At 35.9% G+C, this 19,110-nt stretch overlaps 1 protein-coding gene across 11 annotated transcripts in view; it reads right to left on the bottom strand.

Annotated features, from left to right (window-relative positions):
- Window positions 1-1,406: 1,406 nt before the first annotated feature.
- Window positions 1,407-19,110, bottom strand: part of MARK3 (microtubule affinity regulating kinase 3) — a 68,656-nt gene continuing 50,952 nt past the window's right edge. For 3 of the 11 annotated variants that reach the window (XM_087952218.1, XM_087952213.1, XM_026670075.2), the window contains 7 exons: window positions 18,562-18,715; window positions 14,271-14,488; window positions 12,892-12,995; window positions 11,624-11,881; window positions 7,517-7,543; window positions 3,651-3,695; window positions 1,407-1,974 (listed from right to left, as the gene is read on the bottom strand). In XM_087952218.1, the coding sequence (XP_087808344.1) occupies window positions 1,629-1,974; window positions 3,651-3,695; window positions 7,517-7,543; window positions 11,624-11,881; window positions 12,892-12,995; window positions 14,271-14,488; window positions 18,562-18,715 (1,152 nt within the window). In that variant the 3' untranslated portion in view covers window positions 1,407-1,628. The remainder of the gene's footprint in view (window positions 1,975-3,650; window positions 3,696-7,516; window positions 7,544-11,623; window positions 11,882-12,891; window positions 12,996-14,270; window positions 14,489-18,561; window positions 18,716-19,110) is intronic. The other 8 variants (XM_087952219.1, XM_087952215.1, XM_026670077.2 and 5 more) reach the window with 3 other exon arrangements.

The following is a 19,110-nucleotide window of genomic DNA, read 5'->3' as shown; positions in this document are numbered from 1 at the left end:
CTCCAGTGCACTGTGACTAAAATATTTTTAAATATGAAGCTGTGCAAGAAAGCATATAAACCTGTTTAGATTTACAGAAGTATTTCCAAATGGAAATTATGAGCTATCATGTCACTGGCAGGCAATCCTCTTCACCTACCCACCCTGTTTTCAACAGCTTTTTCTCTCTAAGAGCAGAATTTACTATAGAGATGCAATTGATAATAAATGAAGACTGGACCAGCAACAAGACTTCAAGGAAGTTTAAGCCTAAGCCTCTGACAAAATATATATATATGGTATTCAGCTTTGTTCGGGTATTTTCCCATGTCATTATAGTTGTGCTTTTAAAGTTGTAGCAACGTTTCGGCAGAATCTCATCTGCCATCATCAGGCTTCTGTATAGTGTTCGTCCAGCCTCAATGCAGAAGCCTGATGATGGCAAAATATACATTCCCATAATTCCCAGCCTGCATAACCAATTTTAAAATCTGGACAGCAAACAATTGGGAAAGACCAAATGAAACATAAATGACTGGACAGGTCATACTTTCTCACTTTTATGAACTATGGTGATAGTGTTTTGTTTATGATTAACATTATCAGTCATTGTACAAGAAAGTTAAATTATTGGAATTCAAGAATTCTCTCTTGATCATTTTTTTGCTGATCTGGCCCAGCTATTTTGTCATAGGAATTTCTTTCATACTACAAATGTCTGAGTATATGTTTTTTACTTCAAAATACATTATTATAAGGCAGCCTAAATGCAAAATTTATATCAAGTGTTCAGGCTGTTTCTACAGTATTTAATTAGCAACAAGTTTTCCCTGCACCAGCTCCACTGAAATGAATGGGAGTTGAGAATAAACTTTTCAAGTAAAAATTATAATGTGTACTAGAAAAAAAAAAGGTGAGGATAAAATGCTCATGAAAAAACATGTAACCTTGAAGTCTTTCCCCCACAATTTTCATTATCATAATTAAGTAATTTAAACTGATTTCAGACTTAAATAATAATAAATAGGCAAAAGAAAAGAAAGAATGATTTTGTGGGGGGGGGGATTTAAATCATGAAAATTAATTTTAAAAAACACAGGAATAATGTTCACACCCATAAACCCAAACCTTCGTAGTCTTAAACACAACAGTGAACTGTGAAACTTGTGTTTACCGATTATTTAGTATTCTTAAGGACTTTCAACTTGGCCATCTCAATTTTAGCACCAAAATTAACCTGGAAGAGGTACTGGTACAGTTCTGATGCTATAAATGAATTGTTTACATATAATACTTTTATATTATAATTATACACACATACTGTACATTCACACATCCACACAACAGGAGGAATATTCAAATGTATACATGGTGTGTTTTAGATTGTTTGTCAAGACTCAAAGCAATGGAAATAAAGCAGAAGGGAATATTTTACATAGGCAACTTTAATGCTGTAGTGCACTTATAAAAAAAGTCCAACTCCCCTCCCAGCTCAGCAGCTTGTCTGAACTGTTTTGTTTCAATAGCACGATCCAGAAGATGCAGAAGTTATTGCCCTAGTATTCTATACATGACCATCGGTGTCCTCAAAAACAAAACAAAAACACTTGAATTTGCTATTTAATTTACAAACTCGATTGCTCCTCTCATTACAGCTTTAATTCATTGGCAATTTTGGAAGCAATGTTTTTAAAAGCTATGGATGTTCCCGATATCCGTTTAAAGCGAACTCCATTCAGGGACAGTCTGGGTAGCTTACACACCTCCATCTCCCATTGCACGAGGTTTTCTGCATGGCCATCCCCATGGACACAGAAAAGCAAGAAACGTTCCCTCTGTTCATAGTCACAATTATTGGCATCCAGGACCTTGCGAATTTCCCTCATCATATCATTAGGATCCATTGAACTGGTAGTTTTCATGCTCCAAGTAAATCGTAGTGAACGGGGTTTGGCTTCCTTGCTGTCATCCTTCTGATCAACAGCCACGTTACGACTGAAATGAAATCAAGTTTCAGTATTCACGGATGAACCTGGAAACTGCTGTTGGTAAAAGCTATTGTGTTTTGAGGCATGCATTATTAAAAACATTCTTCTATCAGTATTAAAAAGCTTAGGTTAGTGTTTAGCAACACATGAATTAGACACAGCCCTATAAAGCTAAAGGCCACAGTTACTTCCTCCCGAAAGCAGATGTTATGGGAGTGAGGTGGGGGCTGCAAATGGAAGTGTGACTATGGTATTGCGTATTACTTTGCTGCAACTTCTCTGCTCCAAATCTTTCTCCCTTATTGGTCATATTCCTATCCTCACAAAATACAAACAAATAGGCCTGCCTATGCCAAATTTTATAGAGTATACTCAGGGAAATTTACAACATTGGGAATTGGGGTTTTTAAGAAACAACTTCACTACTAAGACTTTTTAGGGAGAGCACAATAAGTTGGTGCTACACTTCGAACCTATTAGAAAAGACTACTTAAAAGTTTATAATTGCTAGATGATAACTTCAGACTTAAAATTTTCTGTTTTCTTTAAAAAATAGAGATTATAATTTTTCATGTTTTACATTAATAATATGGATTCACCAGATTATTTTATAAATTATCACCCATAATTTGTATGGATGAAAACTGCCATTTATGTTTTGTTCCAGAAAAACAACAAAATTAACATACATATTCCGAAACTGTTACACTGTATATATAGATAAATTAGAATTAAAATTATAAATTGCGATCTGGTTCAATTTATAACAGCAGCTGTTGCTTATTGTTTATCGAACTATAGTCTTCTGGGTGAAAGTACATTTGATTCTATCTGACAAATGGCCTCATTCCTTTCCCAACCCAATTCCCTTACTCTCTGGGGATAAGCTAAGATAAAATGAGGTCATAGGAATTTTTAGAAGTTCATACTCTTCTGCTTCTTGATCCTGTGAAAAATTGCCATGCCCTTCTGAAAAGCATTAATCACCTAAATTCTAAAAAATAAAGTTATCTAGTACTGTTAAGTTTTGTGCGTGGAATCATTATAGCACCAGGTGCTTCGGAGATAGCACTGTGGCATTCAAGAAAAGAACTACGTTTCATTTAATTTCCTAGCATGTGGTATTTTCTAACAGGATCCTAGAGGTGGTGGTGGTTGGGGTTTTTAGGCCAATAAAATCTATGAATTTATGTAAAGAATATTAGCTCGTCATTCAAAGCCCTTGTTACAGACATCTGTGATTAAGTCCTAGTCACATGAAACTGCTTCTATGGCAGGATGTTTTCCCATCCTAGGATCTGAACTGGCAATTTCAGCATGTAGCTCCTTCTTTATCTGGCAGTGAAAGTAGCTTCCTTTCAGGACAATCTGAAGCTAAATGGAGAATATTCTTTAGCAGCAAACTACCAGCTGGATCTCTCAGAGCTGATTTATTACATTGCAGCTAAGATCATGGATTCTTTCTAAGGATGTGGAAGTAGGTCTAGACCTGCATGAGAAATCAGAATCGTGTACTTTGAATGACTTAATCACAGTTTTGCAGATAGGAGGCATTTTGGGTTTCAGATATTTCAGAATCACCGCCACCAACACCACCAACACCCTTACATATTTTGAAGGAGGGGAGAACGAGACATACTAATCTAAGTTAAAATTTTAAGCAAAAAACAATTTTTCCCTCACCTTGAACCCTCATATCTCCCATTCCTCTCATATTCAGTCGGGAGCCTCAATGAAAACAATGCCGAAGCACAAAGAAAGCAGGAAAGAGAAGACAAATCTTACACTAGCACAAATAATGATGGCAGAACACTGCACACTGAAATCTCATTTAATTTAACTGCAATTCACTGTTTGGTTTTAAACACAGAAATAATCAGTACATTCAGGATATCAAGCATGCCTTTTTCTGTATCAAATATATTGGGAAGCCTCAGGTATTTACTATTTGAGATATTCTAGAGATATTAGAAACAAGTTGGCTGTGAAAGATTTGATTACTTGCAGAAGGTGCTAGATAGGAAGGAAAAAAATTAAAGCAATAAAAAATTATTTCAGTTTAAGATAAGCTAATAGAACATTCTTCCCAGGATTTTAGCAGCATTTATTTGATACATAAAGAAAATTTTACAGCCAATTTGATAATTGCTGTTCACAGTATCCGTATTTTCAGCTAGAAATTTTATTATTCTGTAACTTCATGTACTTATCATACTTTTCCCTATCTGTTAACAACAAATCTTTAAAGAAAATAGTAATAATACAAGATAAATACATCTTAATTCTTTCAGGAAGAAATGAAAATAAAACTTGCATAAACTGGATGTGAAACAAGAATCTCAACCAACCTTCTATATTTTCTAATTACTATATGGTTTTAAAAAGAAATATATTAAACCTCTCTTTAAAATAAATTTCTGCCTACTACAAAATTACTGTCAATGGATAGATAGATAGCTAACAGAGTAATAAGGAAGAAATCCTTTCTTGGCATTGTAAGTTCAGAGCTATCTATATTATTTTTAGAAGTCTGAGATACTAAACTGAAAGTATGCTGACTAAGTCTTTATACAGATCTTTTCTGAATCCCTAATTATGGAACTATCACAGCTTTGTGTGGAATTTTAGTCACACTGATATAGAAAGTTTTACCTCAAAAGTCAGTATACAATATAGAAACAATAAAAAATATATTTGATTGGCTCAACATATTCAGGTGAAATTCTACATAGTATTCTGTATGGAAAATAAGGCTGTAAGGCAGCATCTAAATATGTTCTAAACAGGCTGGCTGGCTGCTATATGAAGATAAAGCTGATTGATATAATTGAACTATTTCACAAATCTATGAAAACTAATTTCTTTTTGCAGTTCAGTGCACTATGTATTAAATCTATAAGGATTTATAACTCTGTAATCTAGAGCTCCATACAAATGTGAAGTCCAATTCTGCAGAGTTATAAAATTTGACAGTAGCGTTCTGTAGAATAATTCAAAGGCTTATTAATGTTTTAATATTAGAAGTACTGGTCTCCAACATAACCATAGTAATATAACTTCTTCCTTTCATTTGCACTATGTCCTAGAAAAGCAAAATATACTGGAAGATAATAAAAGAGAAATAAGAAATATGATATTTGGCTGTAATTTATTGTTTTGGCACTGTGTTATACAAGAGCACTTGTACTGGTAAATTTTGTTAGGTTGTTAATATAGTGATGCAAGATATATGCTAAACATTATAAATTAAGCAATTAACTCACATAAGAACAACCTAATAGGAATTTATAATTGAAAAACTGGCATACGGCAGCCACAAAACCAGATGGCTTTTATGCTGTCAATTAAGCTGTAATTGACAACAATACAAACAGAATGTACTAAAATTATAGTTATAAATAATCAATACAGAATCAAAAGTGCTTTTTAGACAGTTTTCCCCTGGTGGTTTCAGTGCCTGAATGGTTTCTACTGCTGTTCTGTTGCTTCTTTTTAAAAAGGCATTTTAATAGATTTTTATATTTTTATTATTTCATTTGGGGGGAGGTTGGAAAAGAGTGTTAGAAAGTTATAAAAAACGAAGCTAAAGTATTCACTGGTTTTATACTCTGTTAACCAAGTAAAATATATTAGTTTTAAGTCAAAACAAGTATGCCTCTGTTTGCTACTATCAGAATAGCTGTATAAAACTACACTAAAAGTCAGACAAGGCTATTATGATGCAGACACCACTAGGGAAACACAAGTTAAAGCAAAATAAATTTTAATTGTATTTGAAATGGTTTTGCCACTGTGGAGAGGTCTTAAGTAATTTTAAGAAAGAAATATCAGTTTTATGTGCAAGAATAGTGGGGGAATACTATTCTTACTGAGGACTTGTGCATTTCATTGGTCGTGTGAAATGAACAATACCTATGCCTCCTGGGATGCTCATTGACAACAGCTTTAATTATGTAACCCTTACAACGTTATTTGGGCCTGCAAGAACAATGGCTTAATTCAATCTATAAGTAGCCCTCAACTGATGACTGCAATTGGGACCAGAAAATTTGCCATTAAGTGGTGCAGTTGTTAAGTGAGGCATCAATGGGATTGCACCCAATTTTACATTTTTTGCCATAGTCATGAAGTGAATCATGGTGATTGTTAAGTGAGACATCACATGACTGTCATGCAACCTTGCCACTGGCTTCCTTGTAGATTTTGCTTGTTGGAAGGCAGCTAGGAAGGTCGAAAATGGCAATCGCTTGATCCGAGGACACTGCAGCTGCTGTAAATATAAGGGGGGTGCCAGTTGCTTGGGTTGCTATCACTTGACTGCAAGGATGCTGTGAAGGTTGTAAATGCGAGGACCTGTCATAAGTAACTTTTTTCCAGCACCATTTTAACTTTGAATAGTCACTAAACTACCTACAGTTAACTCAAGGGCTAGCAATGCAGACCACTGCAAGCTGACAACTATATATGCAAAATAGCTCTAATAGTCTTAACTGTTGTATCTATCAAACACTGAATGAGTATTTGCCAATAGAATTAATTCTCCCTTCTTCATACTCGGAAGAACTGGGAGACTATCCAGCAGCCAGGAGAGGGGAAATAAAGCAAAGGCAACTCCTATTGCATAAGAAAACTCTACTTATAAGGCATATGTACTGGTTGCAGTCCATATGAAAGTGGAGAAGCTCCCAAGTAGAGGAACATGAAGCAAAGTGTATGAAGAGAGGCTGAAATGAATGAAGGCAGTAACAAAAAATACAAGTACACACTAACTGATGACTAATTTTGAAAATGGCGAAGACAGTGAACCAACCAGTTCAAATTATACATATATGCAATAAGGTATATTCCACTTTTTCTTAAACCAAGGAGTATAAAAAATATTTCTCTGACTTGCAGAATATTCAGGCAAGCTCCAACAAGCTCTTCCTGGCTGCAAACTGACAAGGGAGAAAAGTTGGAAGCAATAGCTTCTTTATTTCTCCTTTTCTGATTAACATATTCATCAATATCAAGCAAGCAGCAGAAATACCACCAACACACACACATACTCTTTCTGAAAATCTTAAAGATATTTAACACTGTCATTATCAATATTAATAGTTTATTTGCAAATCATAAATTGCTTCTGAATGTATTATTAGTGGAAATTTACAAGGTACTAAAACTAAAATGTGAATAATAAAGCAAGTTCTGAGTTACTTACCTGTTTCTTGTACATTACTCGTTTAAATCAGTATCACCAAACATCAATCTCCAATCACAAGCATGCTTAAGTGTATTAGTATAAAGAATAAAATTATTTTTGGAACTATTGAAGTAAGTAAAGCGCACAAGGCATGCTTTGCATCTCATTATTCAGGAGTCCACAGGGATTGTCATTAGTTAATATGAAGTTTTTTATTTTATTTTCTTGGGTTCATGAAAAGTATTTTTAGTTCTCAGCAGAAGGTTTAGTGTTGTTTCATTTTTAAAAAGAAAAATCAAGGCTAGAAAGCCAAATTTGGTGTTAATTGCAAGAGCTGGTTCTTAAAATATAAATAAAATCCTACCTTTTGATAAACCTGAATGACATGTTTCTAAAAGAAATTAAAGCCAAAATAATAATTAACAAATGTGTTATTGGTGAAATAAACTGAAAATCTATTCAATGTGTGAGACAAGAATAAGCCTAGCTGAATGAACTATGGAAACACTTCAAAATCATTAATTAAATTAAAAATAGCTATTGAAAGGGATGGCCTTTCAGTATGAGGAATTCAACATTTTTCTTCTAGCACTTATCAATAGTTGATCTAGAACGTCTTCTGAGTAGCAACGTATCCTTTCATGTCATTTCTGCTTTCTACATTTTATCATTAACCAAAGACAGTTAAATTAGGGCAGTGTATTACTATATACTATTGTAATAGATTACTGTAGGCCAGGGCTGTCAAACTCCCGGCTCATGGGCTGGATGCGTCACATGCTGGACATGCCCACGGGAAAAGTCCTGATATGTCATGTGACGCTGCCATGAGGACGTGAGTTTGACACCCCTGCTGTAGACAGTATGCACATGTTCTGGAAGACAATACATAAACACAGGATATCAGCCCTGAGAGGAGACAGGTGGAAGATGATTTGCTTTACCAACCCACAAATGCTGATTTTCTCTACAATATTATCAGAATAGAAGATCTCACTAGGCATTTAAGAAGAAAAGGGTCATCAAAAACTGGATGGAAAAATTGACAAGTGGTTTTGCCAGTTTTTTTCTGAATTTCCTCTACATTCTCGGAGCTTGAGAGAAATAATCAGATGATTTAAACAGGAGTGATTTCTATTTCATTTCTGCTGGCTTCTCCCTATAAACAAATGTCTATGTCTAAAGCAGTGTATTTTAAAGTACTGGGGACTTGAAAAAAAGAACTTATTTTTCTAATTTATTTCCTCATTATATGACCTAAATCTACTACTTTTTCTATTTTTCCAAGGACAGAATCACAAATATTTCAAATAAGATAAACACCCATATTTTGTTTAATGCTTTAAATGTCTAAACAACACTGTTGTAGGGCATAAATACATAGACAAAGGATGATGGTTTGGGAAAGATGTACGAATTATTCCAAGCATAAAAATACAACATTTTGAAGTGAAATTCAAATGTTTGGCCAGTTGTATATATAACTCTGATCAATAGCAGAAATAATGCACATATTACATCTTTGGTAACTAGGTATGAAAAATACTGCTTTCTGAATGCACATATTTTAGGAATCCATTCTGAATATGACAACATATAAACAAGTTTTCTACAAATATGATTAATTGTCAAAAGGACTTTGCTTAAAAAGTATGTCAATAAATTATTTATGTATGATTCAAGAGTGTAGATGTGGATTGAAATACTGAGCAGATTAGTACCATGCATATTTCAGAATGTTTACAGACATTCTTTAAAAATTTCAGATACAATGGGAACTCACATTGTAAGTATTTGAATATTTTGGGCTAGGGATGTACAATATTTGTCTACTCAGGAACAAAATATTTAATTCCCAAATTGTTGAATTTTGTACATTCCAATTTTGGACTAAAATGACTTTTAAAAAGTAAAACCTTTGGTATTCATGAAAGAAATGAACTAGATGGCCCAAAAGATTCTCCACAGTGCTCTTAACTTTTGTTAACAGAACTCCAAACATTCTCCTTCATCTGTACTCCATGTCCAAGTTCCCTGCTACCAAATGAATAGGATTCTTCCCTTTTTCATCAGTCATAAGATTTGTATTGGATATCCAATGCATCAGTACAGGCAAAGATTAATATTGCATGTGTGGTTTAAACTCGAATCAGGCATCATTAAAATGATCTAAGCAATGGTGGAACAGTAAAACTCTCTTACAAAAAACTGCTGAGGAGATTTTTTAGTGAAAAAAACACAAGAACTTCAATATATGAACTACTGCAGACATCCAAATTTACATGGAAATATTGAAGATAGAACTTGGTATCTTCTGCTTGCAAAACATCTTCTACAACTAAGGAATGGACTTTACCCATTTCCTTAATTAGTTGCAACTGGGATCTCTGAAACATGGGAGTTTCGGAGGTACAGCTCCTAGTAATCAATAATTTCAAACAAAGATAAATGCCCCTAGAAAGAATCCTTTTTCTCACATTTCTTGTAAAATCTGCAGCCATAACTTTCATTATTTGAAAGCAGACAAAAAGGTGTAAAAGATGTTATGTTTGGAACTGTCATTTTCTCTGATTTTCATTTTGAGCCTATATAGCACCTATACCAGCGGTTGCCAACCAGTGGTCCGTGGCACACGGGTGGTCTGCAAGAAAATTTTGGTGGTCTGCAGAGAAATGTCACCCCCAGAGCACTCCCCAAAGCAATTAACCCAGGCTGTGCAGGAACACCCTCCCCGCCCACTCACTCCTTATCTGGCAAACTTGCCTGCTAAATTGCTATTTTTCCTTTTTCCGACCATCAGCTGTTCTGCTGTGCCAGGGGATTTAGATTAGTTAGAAAGCAGGAAATCGTTGCATTTCTTGCTTTCTAGCTAATCTTTAGAACCTTCCTTAGGACTGAAGCAGTGCAGACTCAGCTAGCCAATGGCAGATAGATAGATCTTTGAATAAATCTGTGATCCTGTGAGCAACTCAATCTGCCTGCCTACTCTGCCTGCTTTTGAGTAAAAGTTGCTCTTTTTAAAATAAAAAATTCAATATTTACATACATGGTGTGTTGTGATTTAAATTTGTGAGTTTTCTTACTAGCAAATTTTATGTGACAGGCTCAGGTAGCTGATCTCACAGATCTCTGAATAAATCTGTGATTCTGTGAGCAACTCAATCTGCCTGCCTACTCTGCCTCATTTTGGATAAAAGTTGCTCTTTTTTATAAAAAAAAATCAATATTTATGTTAATATTTATAATATTTACATACAAGCCATGCCCAGCCAGTCACATGACCACCAAACCACACCCACAAATTAGGCCATGCCCACAGAACCAGTTGTTAAGAAATTTGAATCCCACCCCTGCGTGTGTGTGTGTGTGTGTGTGTGAGTGTGTGTGTGTGTGTGAGAGAGAGGTAAGTTAGATCAGATCTCTCTCTCTCTCTCCCACCAACGTCAGCAAGCCACTGTCAGTCAAAATTCATATTAGTGGTCCCTGGGATTTAAAATTATGAGTTTGGTGGTCCCTGAGGTCCAAAAGGTTGGCAACCCCTGACCTATACTGTCCAATTAATCTGCTTCTGTCTCTACAAGTCTAAAGCACTGAATAATACCATAGTATCTAAAGTTAATTCTTTGTGTCCTGTTTGTTGTGCATTTTGAGAAAAGTTCTTATAAAGAACACTTCTCATTTTCTCGTGATATGTTACAGAGCTGAATCACAATAAAACAACTAAATAGATAAACAGCAAAGAGGAAACGTTTCAGAAACGTTAGCCAAACAAAGATTTTGTTGGTAAGATTTCCCAAGTTCAACTTGGCACATGTATTTCCTCTGCCTCTCTGCCTCCCAATCTTCCCAGGGGATTCCTTTCAGCCAACACCAATATCACTACTTGGTATGTCTCCCTGCCCTGCCATCCTCCAATTTTCTCAGAACTTTCTCCTACCTCTCTTTAGTGAACATTGTTCTCCTTATCAGGAACTAAACAGTTCCATCCTGATGAACTGTTGACTGTGCATTTAACCAAAGTATCATTAACATGCATGTTTTATCAGTTCAATCAAAGCGAATCCTGAATCCAACTGATCCAGACACATGGAACATTTTCTACAGTCCTACTCATTAAAATATGCCACATTACAGCAGATGTTCTATATCGTATTTCCCACTTTTTAAAAGAGTCATTTTAAATGGCTTCCACAACTACAGTTCTCTCTGAAGGATGAAAATCTACTGTATTACCCATTTTAGGTAACATTTGTCTGAGAGAAAACACAAGCAGCTCATTTACAAAGTAATGCTCCTGAACTTGATCTATAATTTCCATACTTTAATAGTCAATACTTTAACTTTTGAAAATAGTTTCAGAAAAAAACCACTGACACATAAAAATGCCATATGTATATAAGTGCAACTGCTCGGTCCGGAAAATTCCTGTAGTAATCATAACTTAGTTTGTGATTCTTTAAAAAATACATACCTTCTAGTCAGCTTTGAAGTCAATTTACTGAACAAATTAGTGGAGCCCCTACTTCGTGTCTGTGAAAGTGGTGTTGCCTCATGAGATAAACTAGGTGATGCAGGGGGTCCATTATAGGTGGCAGTGCGCCTTTCTCTAAGCTGACCATGAAAAGTACTACGACTGGCAGTTCCTCTTGGGAATCGGATACGATCAGGTGTTGTTGCACTGCTGATACTGTGAGTTGAAGCAACTGGTGTTCTCTGATCAGGAATGGTACTAGAATAAAGCCAAAGGAACCTAAACTCACTAAAACATTTCAACTATATAACCTCAGTCGTTTACAGAGCTGTGTTTACAAACAGCATAATATACTACTATAGCATATAGACAAAGATTTGTAGATTATAATATAGTAGATTATTTTTCTATATTGTTATATACTGTACATTTTACAACACAACATATTGCAAAATGGTAATAAATGTATATAGCAGAAAAAAGATTTTGTAATATGCCAATGAGTTGCAAAAAGCAAGTTGCAAAAAGCAAGTAAGCAAACAAACAAAAACAAATACCCATACATTATAATACTGTATACATGTATAACAGACATAAGACTATGGAGAAAACAACTTACCTAAGATTCCTACTATATTTTCCTTATAAAAAACTTTCAAGACTTTCTATACATTTTCAGATTTTAACTAAATGTCCTAAACCAGGGTTGTCAAACACACATTGTCACGGCGTCGTCACTTTTCCCCCTCTTCACTAAACTGGATGTGGGTGTGGCCAGCACATGATGCTTCCGGCCTGAGGGCCGGGAGTCTGACAGCCCTGTCCTACACTAACACTTGCTTCTCTAGTCAATTGTTTGATAATTTTTATTATTTAGATCTCATATTTTTGCCCATATTAAATAGCAGTACATAGCTAAAAGGCAGCAGATTTTTCTGGTGTTACCGCAGAAAAAAAGGTTATTTAAAAGTTTTTTTAACACTAAGCAGGCTTACTATCAATATGCAGTAAAATAAGCCAATTGATTACCTTTTTGCATAATCAAGAAACATTAAGGGAAAAAAGTATCTATTCTGCCAATCTGCACATTCCAGAAGAAAAACAGAATATTCTGAGAAACACCAGAACATTCCATGCCTAGAATTTTACACATCTCTGTATTGTTTGCTTTTTTCATGCTTATCTTCTTCACTAATAAGCACCCCTTTACCGATATGCTTTTAATAATCCTGAAATAGTAATGTAAGCCTCCTTTTAGAAACGTTTACCTGCTTTCCTTGCCATTCTGAATTACCGAGTGTCTGTCTGCAGTAGTTCGTTCACTACAAACATAAGTGTTTCGTCGTGTCATGGCTCCAGGTGTAGTGTTGCTCTAGATAAAATAAAAAGCACATTTATACTGATTACCTAAGGAAGGGAACATTGCATAATCTTAGTATAAAATGTAACTTAGATTAAAATACAAATATGTTTACTTGTAACAGCTGCAAAGGAAGTTTAGTTAAATAGAAAAGAAAGTAAGAACAGAAAGGATTTAGGCAAAAATATTAGACAATACATGATGAAATATGGATACAAATATACAAAAAGAAAAATTAACCACAAGCCCATTTAAAATATTTTGTTTAGAGACAACAGTACAAAAACAAAAATTAAATAATTATTTTGCCTCTTACTTTCCAAAGAAACAATGTGTCCAAGTCATGAACAGTTTTCCATCAACGAGAATGGAATTATCAGATATGACTATTTAAAAAGAGATACAGAGCAAATAAACAATGATTATTGGGCTTATTTATCAGGAATCAACATGCACCCACTGTGACTTAAGAGAAAACAATAATAGCTGGAAAGTTTTGATTTTTCTCCCTCTGAGTAATGCAATTAACTACGAATGGGGGCCAGAAATGTCACAAGCCTAAATATACTGCATCTCAGACTAGAAATTTGCTGATGGTCAGACTGATTTATGTTTAAGAAAGCCATAAGAACGGGGAAAAAAAAGATCAACCCAGAGATGGTGCAGATGATTTTGTGAGGATATGACTAGGTTGCCTTCGCTGTCATAGATCAGATCATCTCCAGATGATACTAAGTGTGCATTTCCCCCCATTTCTATTTCTTTCACCTCTTTCACCTGTTAAATCTGAAAGCTTACCTGACTCTAAAGCAACAAATTTAATTACCAGAAGCATTTTCACTTTCCACAATCAAAATTTCAACAAATAAGGTAGTAATTCTCCAACTGTATTTTGGGAAAACTGTATCATGTATCTGAAATAGCTGAATATCTATTTCCCTTACAGAACTCCACATTAATAGCCAGTTCAAAAATAATTAAAAACATTGTGTCAGTACCATAACAATGACTTGGTTTACCCTAAGTTCAAAGTTGACTCAGCAGGAAAAAAAAAACTAATCAACAGATTCTCACAATCATACCCACATTCAGAATCTATGGTAAGACAGTTTCAGAATTAATATGCTACTAAACTAATTTATAGAATAATGATTACAGCACAGAATAGGCCTGTGATACCATGTTTCTTACTGATAAAAAAATTAACATGCCCCAAATTGTTCTTAATATGTAAGTTTGATTCAAGAGTAAGATGGTCTTATAATTTAAAGAAAATCCACAACTTACATTGGGCGTAACAGAACTTCTTTTACGTTCAGGTATATCAGCTTTATTTGGATTGTTTGCATTCCCAAGCATAGGGCTAGCAGGAGCAATTCCTTTTCCTCCAGCTGCACTGCTGCTGGACTTCCTTGATGGAATCCCTTCTTCTTTGAGGTCATTGTCAGTAGTACTCGTCTGGCTCCTTTTAGGATATGCTACTACTGGAGGAACAGATGGACCAGCTGAAAAAAAGCAACAACACAGAATTGTTGTATATTATGCTTGCAAAGTACCCATGAAAGTGTAATACTTAAGAAATAAGCAACTATATCTAAGCAATATTTAGTGAGGGCATTACCAACAATACATCTACTTTTCTTAAGTTGCCCACTCTCTAGGGAAGGGCTGTTAAACTCCCAGTCCATGGGCTGGATGTGTCATGCGCTGGCCACATCCACGCCTGGTTTAGTGATGGGGGGGGAGTCCCGATATGTCGTGTGACAATGCCGTGATGCCATGAGTTTGACACCACTGTTCTAGGGCAATTATTTTGTTTTCTACTACTAGTACAGTATTTCTTTCTGAAACCCAAGTATAAAAATTAGAGACGCATTCTAATTCTTGTAAGATTGAAGATACTTCCAATTAAGACCAAGCCTTGAATATGGGTGGATTACCTCCTGCTTTGGAAGAGGTATTATTATGTCCCTCCCAATCTTAAAATGATATCATTTGACTCCTCTATTTTAGACAACTATCAGCCATTCTCCAACTTTTCCTGTTTAGTAAGGTTGTTGCATTATAGCTACTGAGATTCCTGGATGAAATGGATTTGCTGGACCCTTTCCAGCCAAGATTCAAGCTTAGGCGCTGAACAGAAATATCACCATTACTTTTGTTGATGACCTCTAGCGGTGCCAGCATTGGACTAGTGCTCCTGGCACCACCAGATCTTAAAAATTATATTATCCAACTTTTCAAACCATTGATTTTTTATTATATGCAATAACATATTAAACATGGACTAAGTTTTTGTTTTTAATTTTCAAACATTCTTAGACATCTGATTACATTAGCTCTTTTGGGGGAAAAGAAGAAATTAAAGTAGTAAACCCTGTTTATCTTTTGCAGCTGTTAGCAAGAGCTTCAGAAAGAATTTAATAATTTATGTATTTGTGAAATTTGTTTCATTCCTTTTGTTCAAAAACTCAAAGTAGCACATATAGTTTTTCTCTTTTCTCCACAACAACAATCCTTTGAAGTACGCTGGGAAAATGACTGTCTTATAGCACTTCTGTGGCTAAGTATAGATTAGAGCCTAGGTCTTCCAATGCCAGTACAACATCCTAACTATTACATCACACAAAAAATAATGCAACCTATTTTCCAATTTGTATCCAGGATGACTATTACAGATTTTTCTTTCTGCTGCAAATCAACTTGTCACAGAATCTGCAACTGTTTTCTTTTAAAACAATGAGGATTTATTTATTTGTCAAATTTAGCTGCTACTCATCTCATTCTCAACTAAAATTTTATATAGTTAAATGTAATTTTGCTTTTATGCAGTCAGTAATGGCGGTTATTATAACTTAGTCTGCACACACACACAAATTTTGCAACGAAAGAACACACGCCTTCCCATCTACTCCAAATATATGTACGCTTTCCTTAGTTTAAAAACTTCAAGATACCCTTGTCTTCAAAATGAAGTAACTGCGTTTGGAATAAAATCACAATGATCTCATCACCAACACATACTTTAGTATAGTATAGTAGTAAGCAAAATAATCTTGATCCATTTAAGATTTATTAGCATTTTTTCATGTTTCAAATTTATAGATATTTGGGTGGACGGCATACAGCCTCTAGAAAATTAATTCAAATGCATCCTATTTTGCCTTGTAATAAATTGCACTGGTGTAAGAAGCTGGAGCTTTTAATTTTGTTCACACGACTGTTAGAAACTGAGTAAAAGAAGAACAATCTATTGTACTTTGGATTAAGCCTTCAAATCCATGTAAAATAAGAAAATGTCTGCTTTTATTACATCATACAGAGCAAATTTGATTGAGTTGCTGCTCTATATAATTAGGTTAAAAAAAAGGTAAAGCAATTCCTGTGGATTTTACTCCACCTGTTGTTGCTTGATTATAGAGGGTGGTGCTCATCTCTGTTTCAAGGCCATTGAGCCAACACTGTCCAAAGACATTTCCACAGTCATGTGGCTCGTGAATTGATACCTATTTATCTACTTGCATTTATATGCTTATAAACTGCTAGGTTGGCAGGAGCTGGGGCAAGGATGGAATCTCACCCTGATGTGTGGCACTCAGGTATCGAAGCTTGGTTGCCAGCTTTCCAGCTGACAAATGCAGCATCTTAACCAATGAGCCATTGCACCATCCCATATTTAATTAGTAACTTTGTGAAATAAATGACAGATTCCCCACAGAAGAAAAGGAAATGAGAGTAGGAGTAAACATGAAGTTCCTCATGAAAACAGTACATGCATACACATATACCATCACACAACAGAACTAGAAGAAAAGGTGTTTTGTGGCAAGAAATCTCAAAAAAATGTGCTTATTAAACCTATCCATTAGGTAAGAATGCTATTTGATACTTTTTTTTCTTATTGATAAGCTTTAAGAAAAATTATATAGTAATAAAATACTGTTTTAAAATTGTACTATGGATAATGGAAACAGCAAGAGATAAGTCAATAGACCATATCTAATATCTTATTCTATAATGAAAACGTATTTGGGTGAAAATATATAGCAATAGGTCCAAATATGTAACATCAAACATCCCTTTATTAGTTTTTAGAATTTACTTGGCATCAACATTTATAGCCTACTAGCTTGATACCGATGCTTCGCTACGAAACTATGTGGTTGGGCTTGGTTTTTGGAGAGGAAAACAAGGGGGAAAAATTCTGCCTCTGCTTACCAGCATCCATCGGTATTCATCTGGCTAGCATCCTGTCAGCGTGTGAAACAGTTGAGGGTTGTTTGGAAACTGAAGCAGTATTTGCTGTGTGAGCAAGAAGGAGACAGCAAGGAGCTTGGGCGTGGCTTAGCTCATCTGTTCTGTACTAAAGCTGGTTGCTGCTGTGAAACTAAAACTGAAACTGAAACTCCTCTCCTCTGCTTGTGTTTTGCATTTGGAACAGATTTCTTTTCAGGTGGGGAGTGGGAGTTGAAATCCTTAGCATCAGAGCCTATTAATAATAATATAGGAAATACTAATGCTGTGATGGTCATTTTGAAAAATCCTTTCTTAGTGAGCACCTAGAAGCCAAGAGGAACATACGTGCCAAATTTCAAGTTTGTAGGCTTTATGGTTCTGGAGATTTTGCGATGATGCATGAGTGCTTTTTCACTTTTATATATAAAGATTGTCTTGAATAATAGTTAAATCTGCAACCAGAGAAGCTGTAGTACGTAGTTGGCCTCCACCATTAAATTAAAAACTTTCTGATTAGTCATATTTATTTATTTCATTTTATTTTATTTATATTGTTGCCTATTCGCCCATGGCAACTCGAGGCAGCTTACACAATGTAAAACCATATTTAAAAGAAAAAATAAAAATAAAAAAACAATAAAAACTAACAAAAATAATCAAATAATTAATAAAGTACAATAGAACAAAATCTGGAAAAAAAATCCCCCCAACTCCCACCCCCCCACCCTGACGACAGCAGATCACACTAGCCATTTGATGGTCTCCATCCCGTTCTGGGTTCCCCAAGCCCGCTGGCAAAACCAGGTCTTCAGTGCCTTCTGAAAGAGTGCTAGAGTGGGAGCCATTCTAATCTCTGGGGGAATGATATTCCAGAGAGAAGGAGCCACCACAGAGAAGGCCTTTCTTCTGGGTCCCACCAGATGTATCTCCCTCAGGGATGGGACCCGCAACATTTCGTACCTCCCTGCTCTAATGGGTTGGGTAGATGTGACTGGCAAGAGACGTTCCCTGAGATAACCCAGTCCCAAGCCATGAAGGGCTTTAAAGGTGACAACCAGCACCTTGAATTGCACCCGGAAGCAAATCGGCAACCAATGCAGCTCCTGCAGGAGAGGTGACACATATGCATACCGGGGTCTGCACAAAACCATGCGGGCTGCTGTATTTTGCACCAATTGGAGCTTCCGGATGCTCCTCAAGGGCAGCCCCAAAATGAGTTTATGCTAAACTCTTCATTGCTGGCACAATCTTTTCTTTTTCTCTAGAGCAGAGACTCAACTACTACACCTATGTGTTGGTTTTCTAGAGCAGAAGAGTTCTGAGACAATGAAAAGTCACTCACCATGGTCGCTGTACCTTCGCTGCTTCTGGCTAGAAGATATATTTCTCTGAACTTTGTGATGTGGAGACTGTCCAGTGCTATTGTTGAGATCACTGCTTGGCCTGACTTTAGCAAGAGAAAGGTTGCTGCTAGAACTTGAGTCACTAGCATCCAACTAAATATAAATAGATTGGACAAAGGTTAGTTATTAGCAACATGGATCAGCATTTAGGTCATTAGCAATGTGGATCAGCATTCAATAAGAATATAAAGAAAACTAAGTCTAATTCTATGAGGCTGACTTTATACATCATGCTAAATGATAACACAGTAGGCCAGTGATGGCTAACCTTTTCGGCGCCGAGTGCCCAAAGTGCATGCATGTGTGCACACCCCCAAAATGCAATGTCCGTGCATCCCCATGTATGCACCCCCACCCCTGTGCATGCACGTGTATTTCCCGCGCATGCGTGGCAGAGATCCGAACACCAGCTGGCCGTTGGGAGGCATGCGAACATGCACGGCGGAGCTGAGCTGGGGAGATGGCTCACATGCTAACAGAGAGGGCTC

This window comes from Notechis scutatus, chromosome 1, assembly GCF_049901735.1.
Source record: "Notechis scutatus isolate UNSWTSFEM ecotype Mainland chromosome 1, rNotScu1.2, whole genome shotgun sequence".
Classification (NCBI taxonomy): Eukaryota; Metazoa; Chordata; class Lepidosauria; order Squamata; family Elapidae; genus Notechis; species Notechis scutatus.
This window is presented reverse-complemented; position numbering and strand designations above follow the sequence as displayed.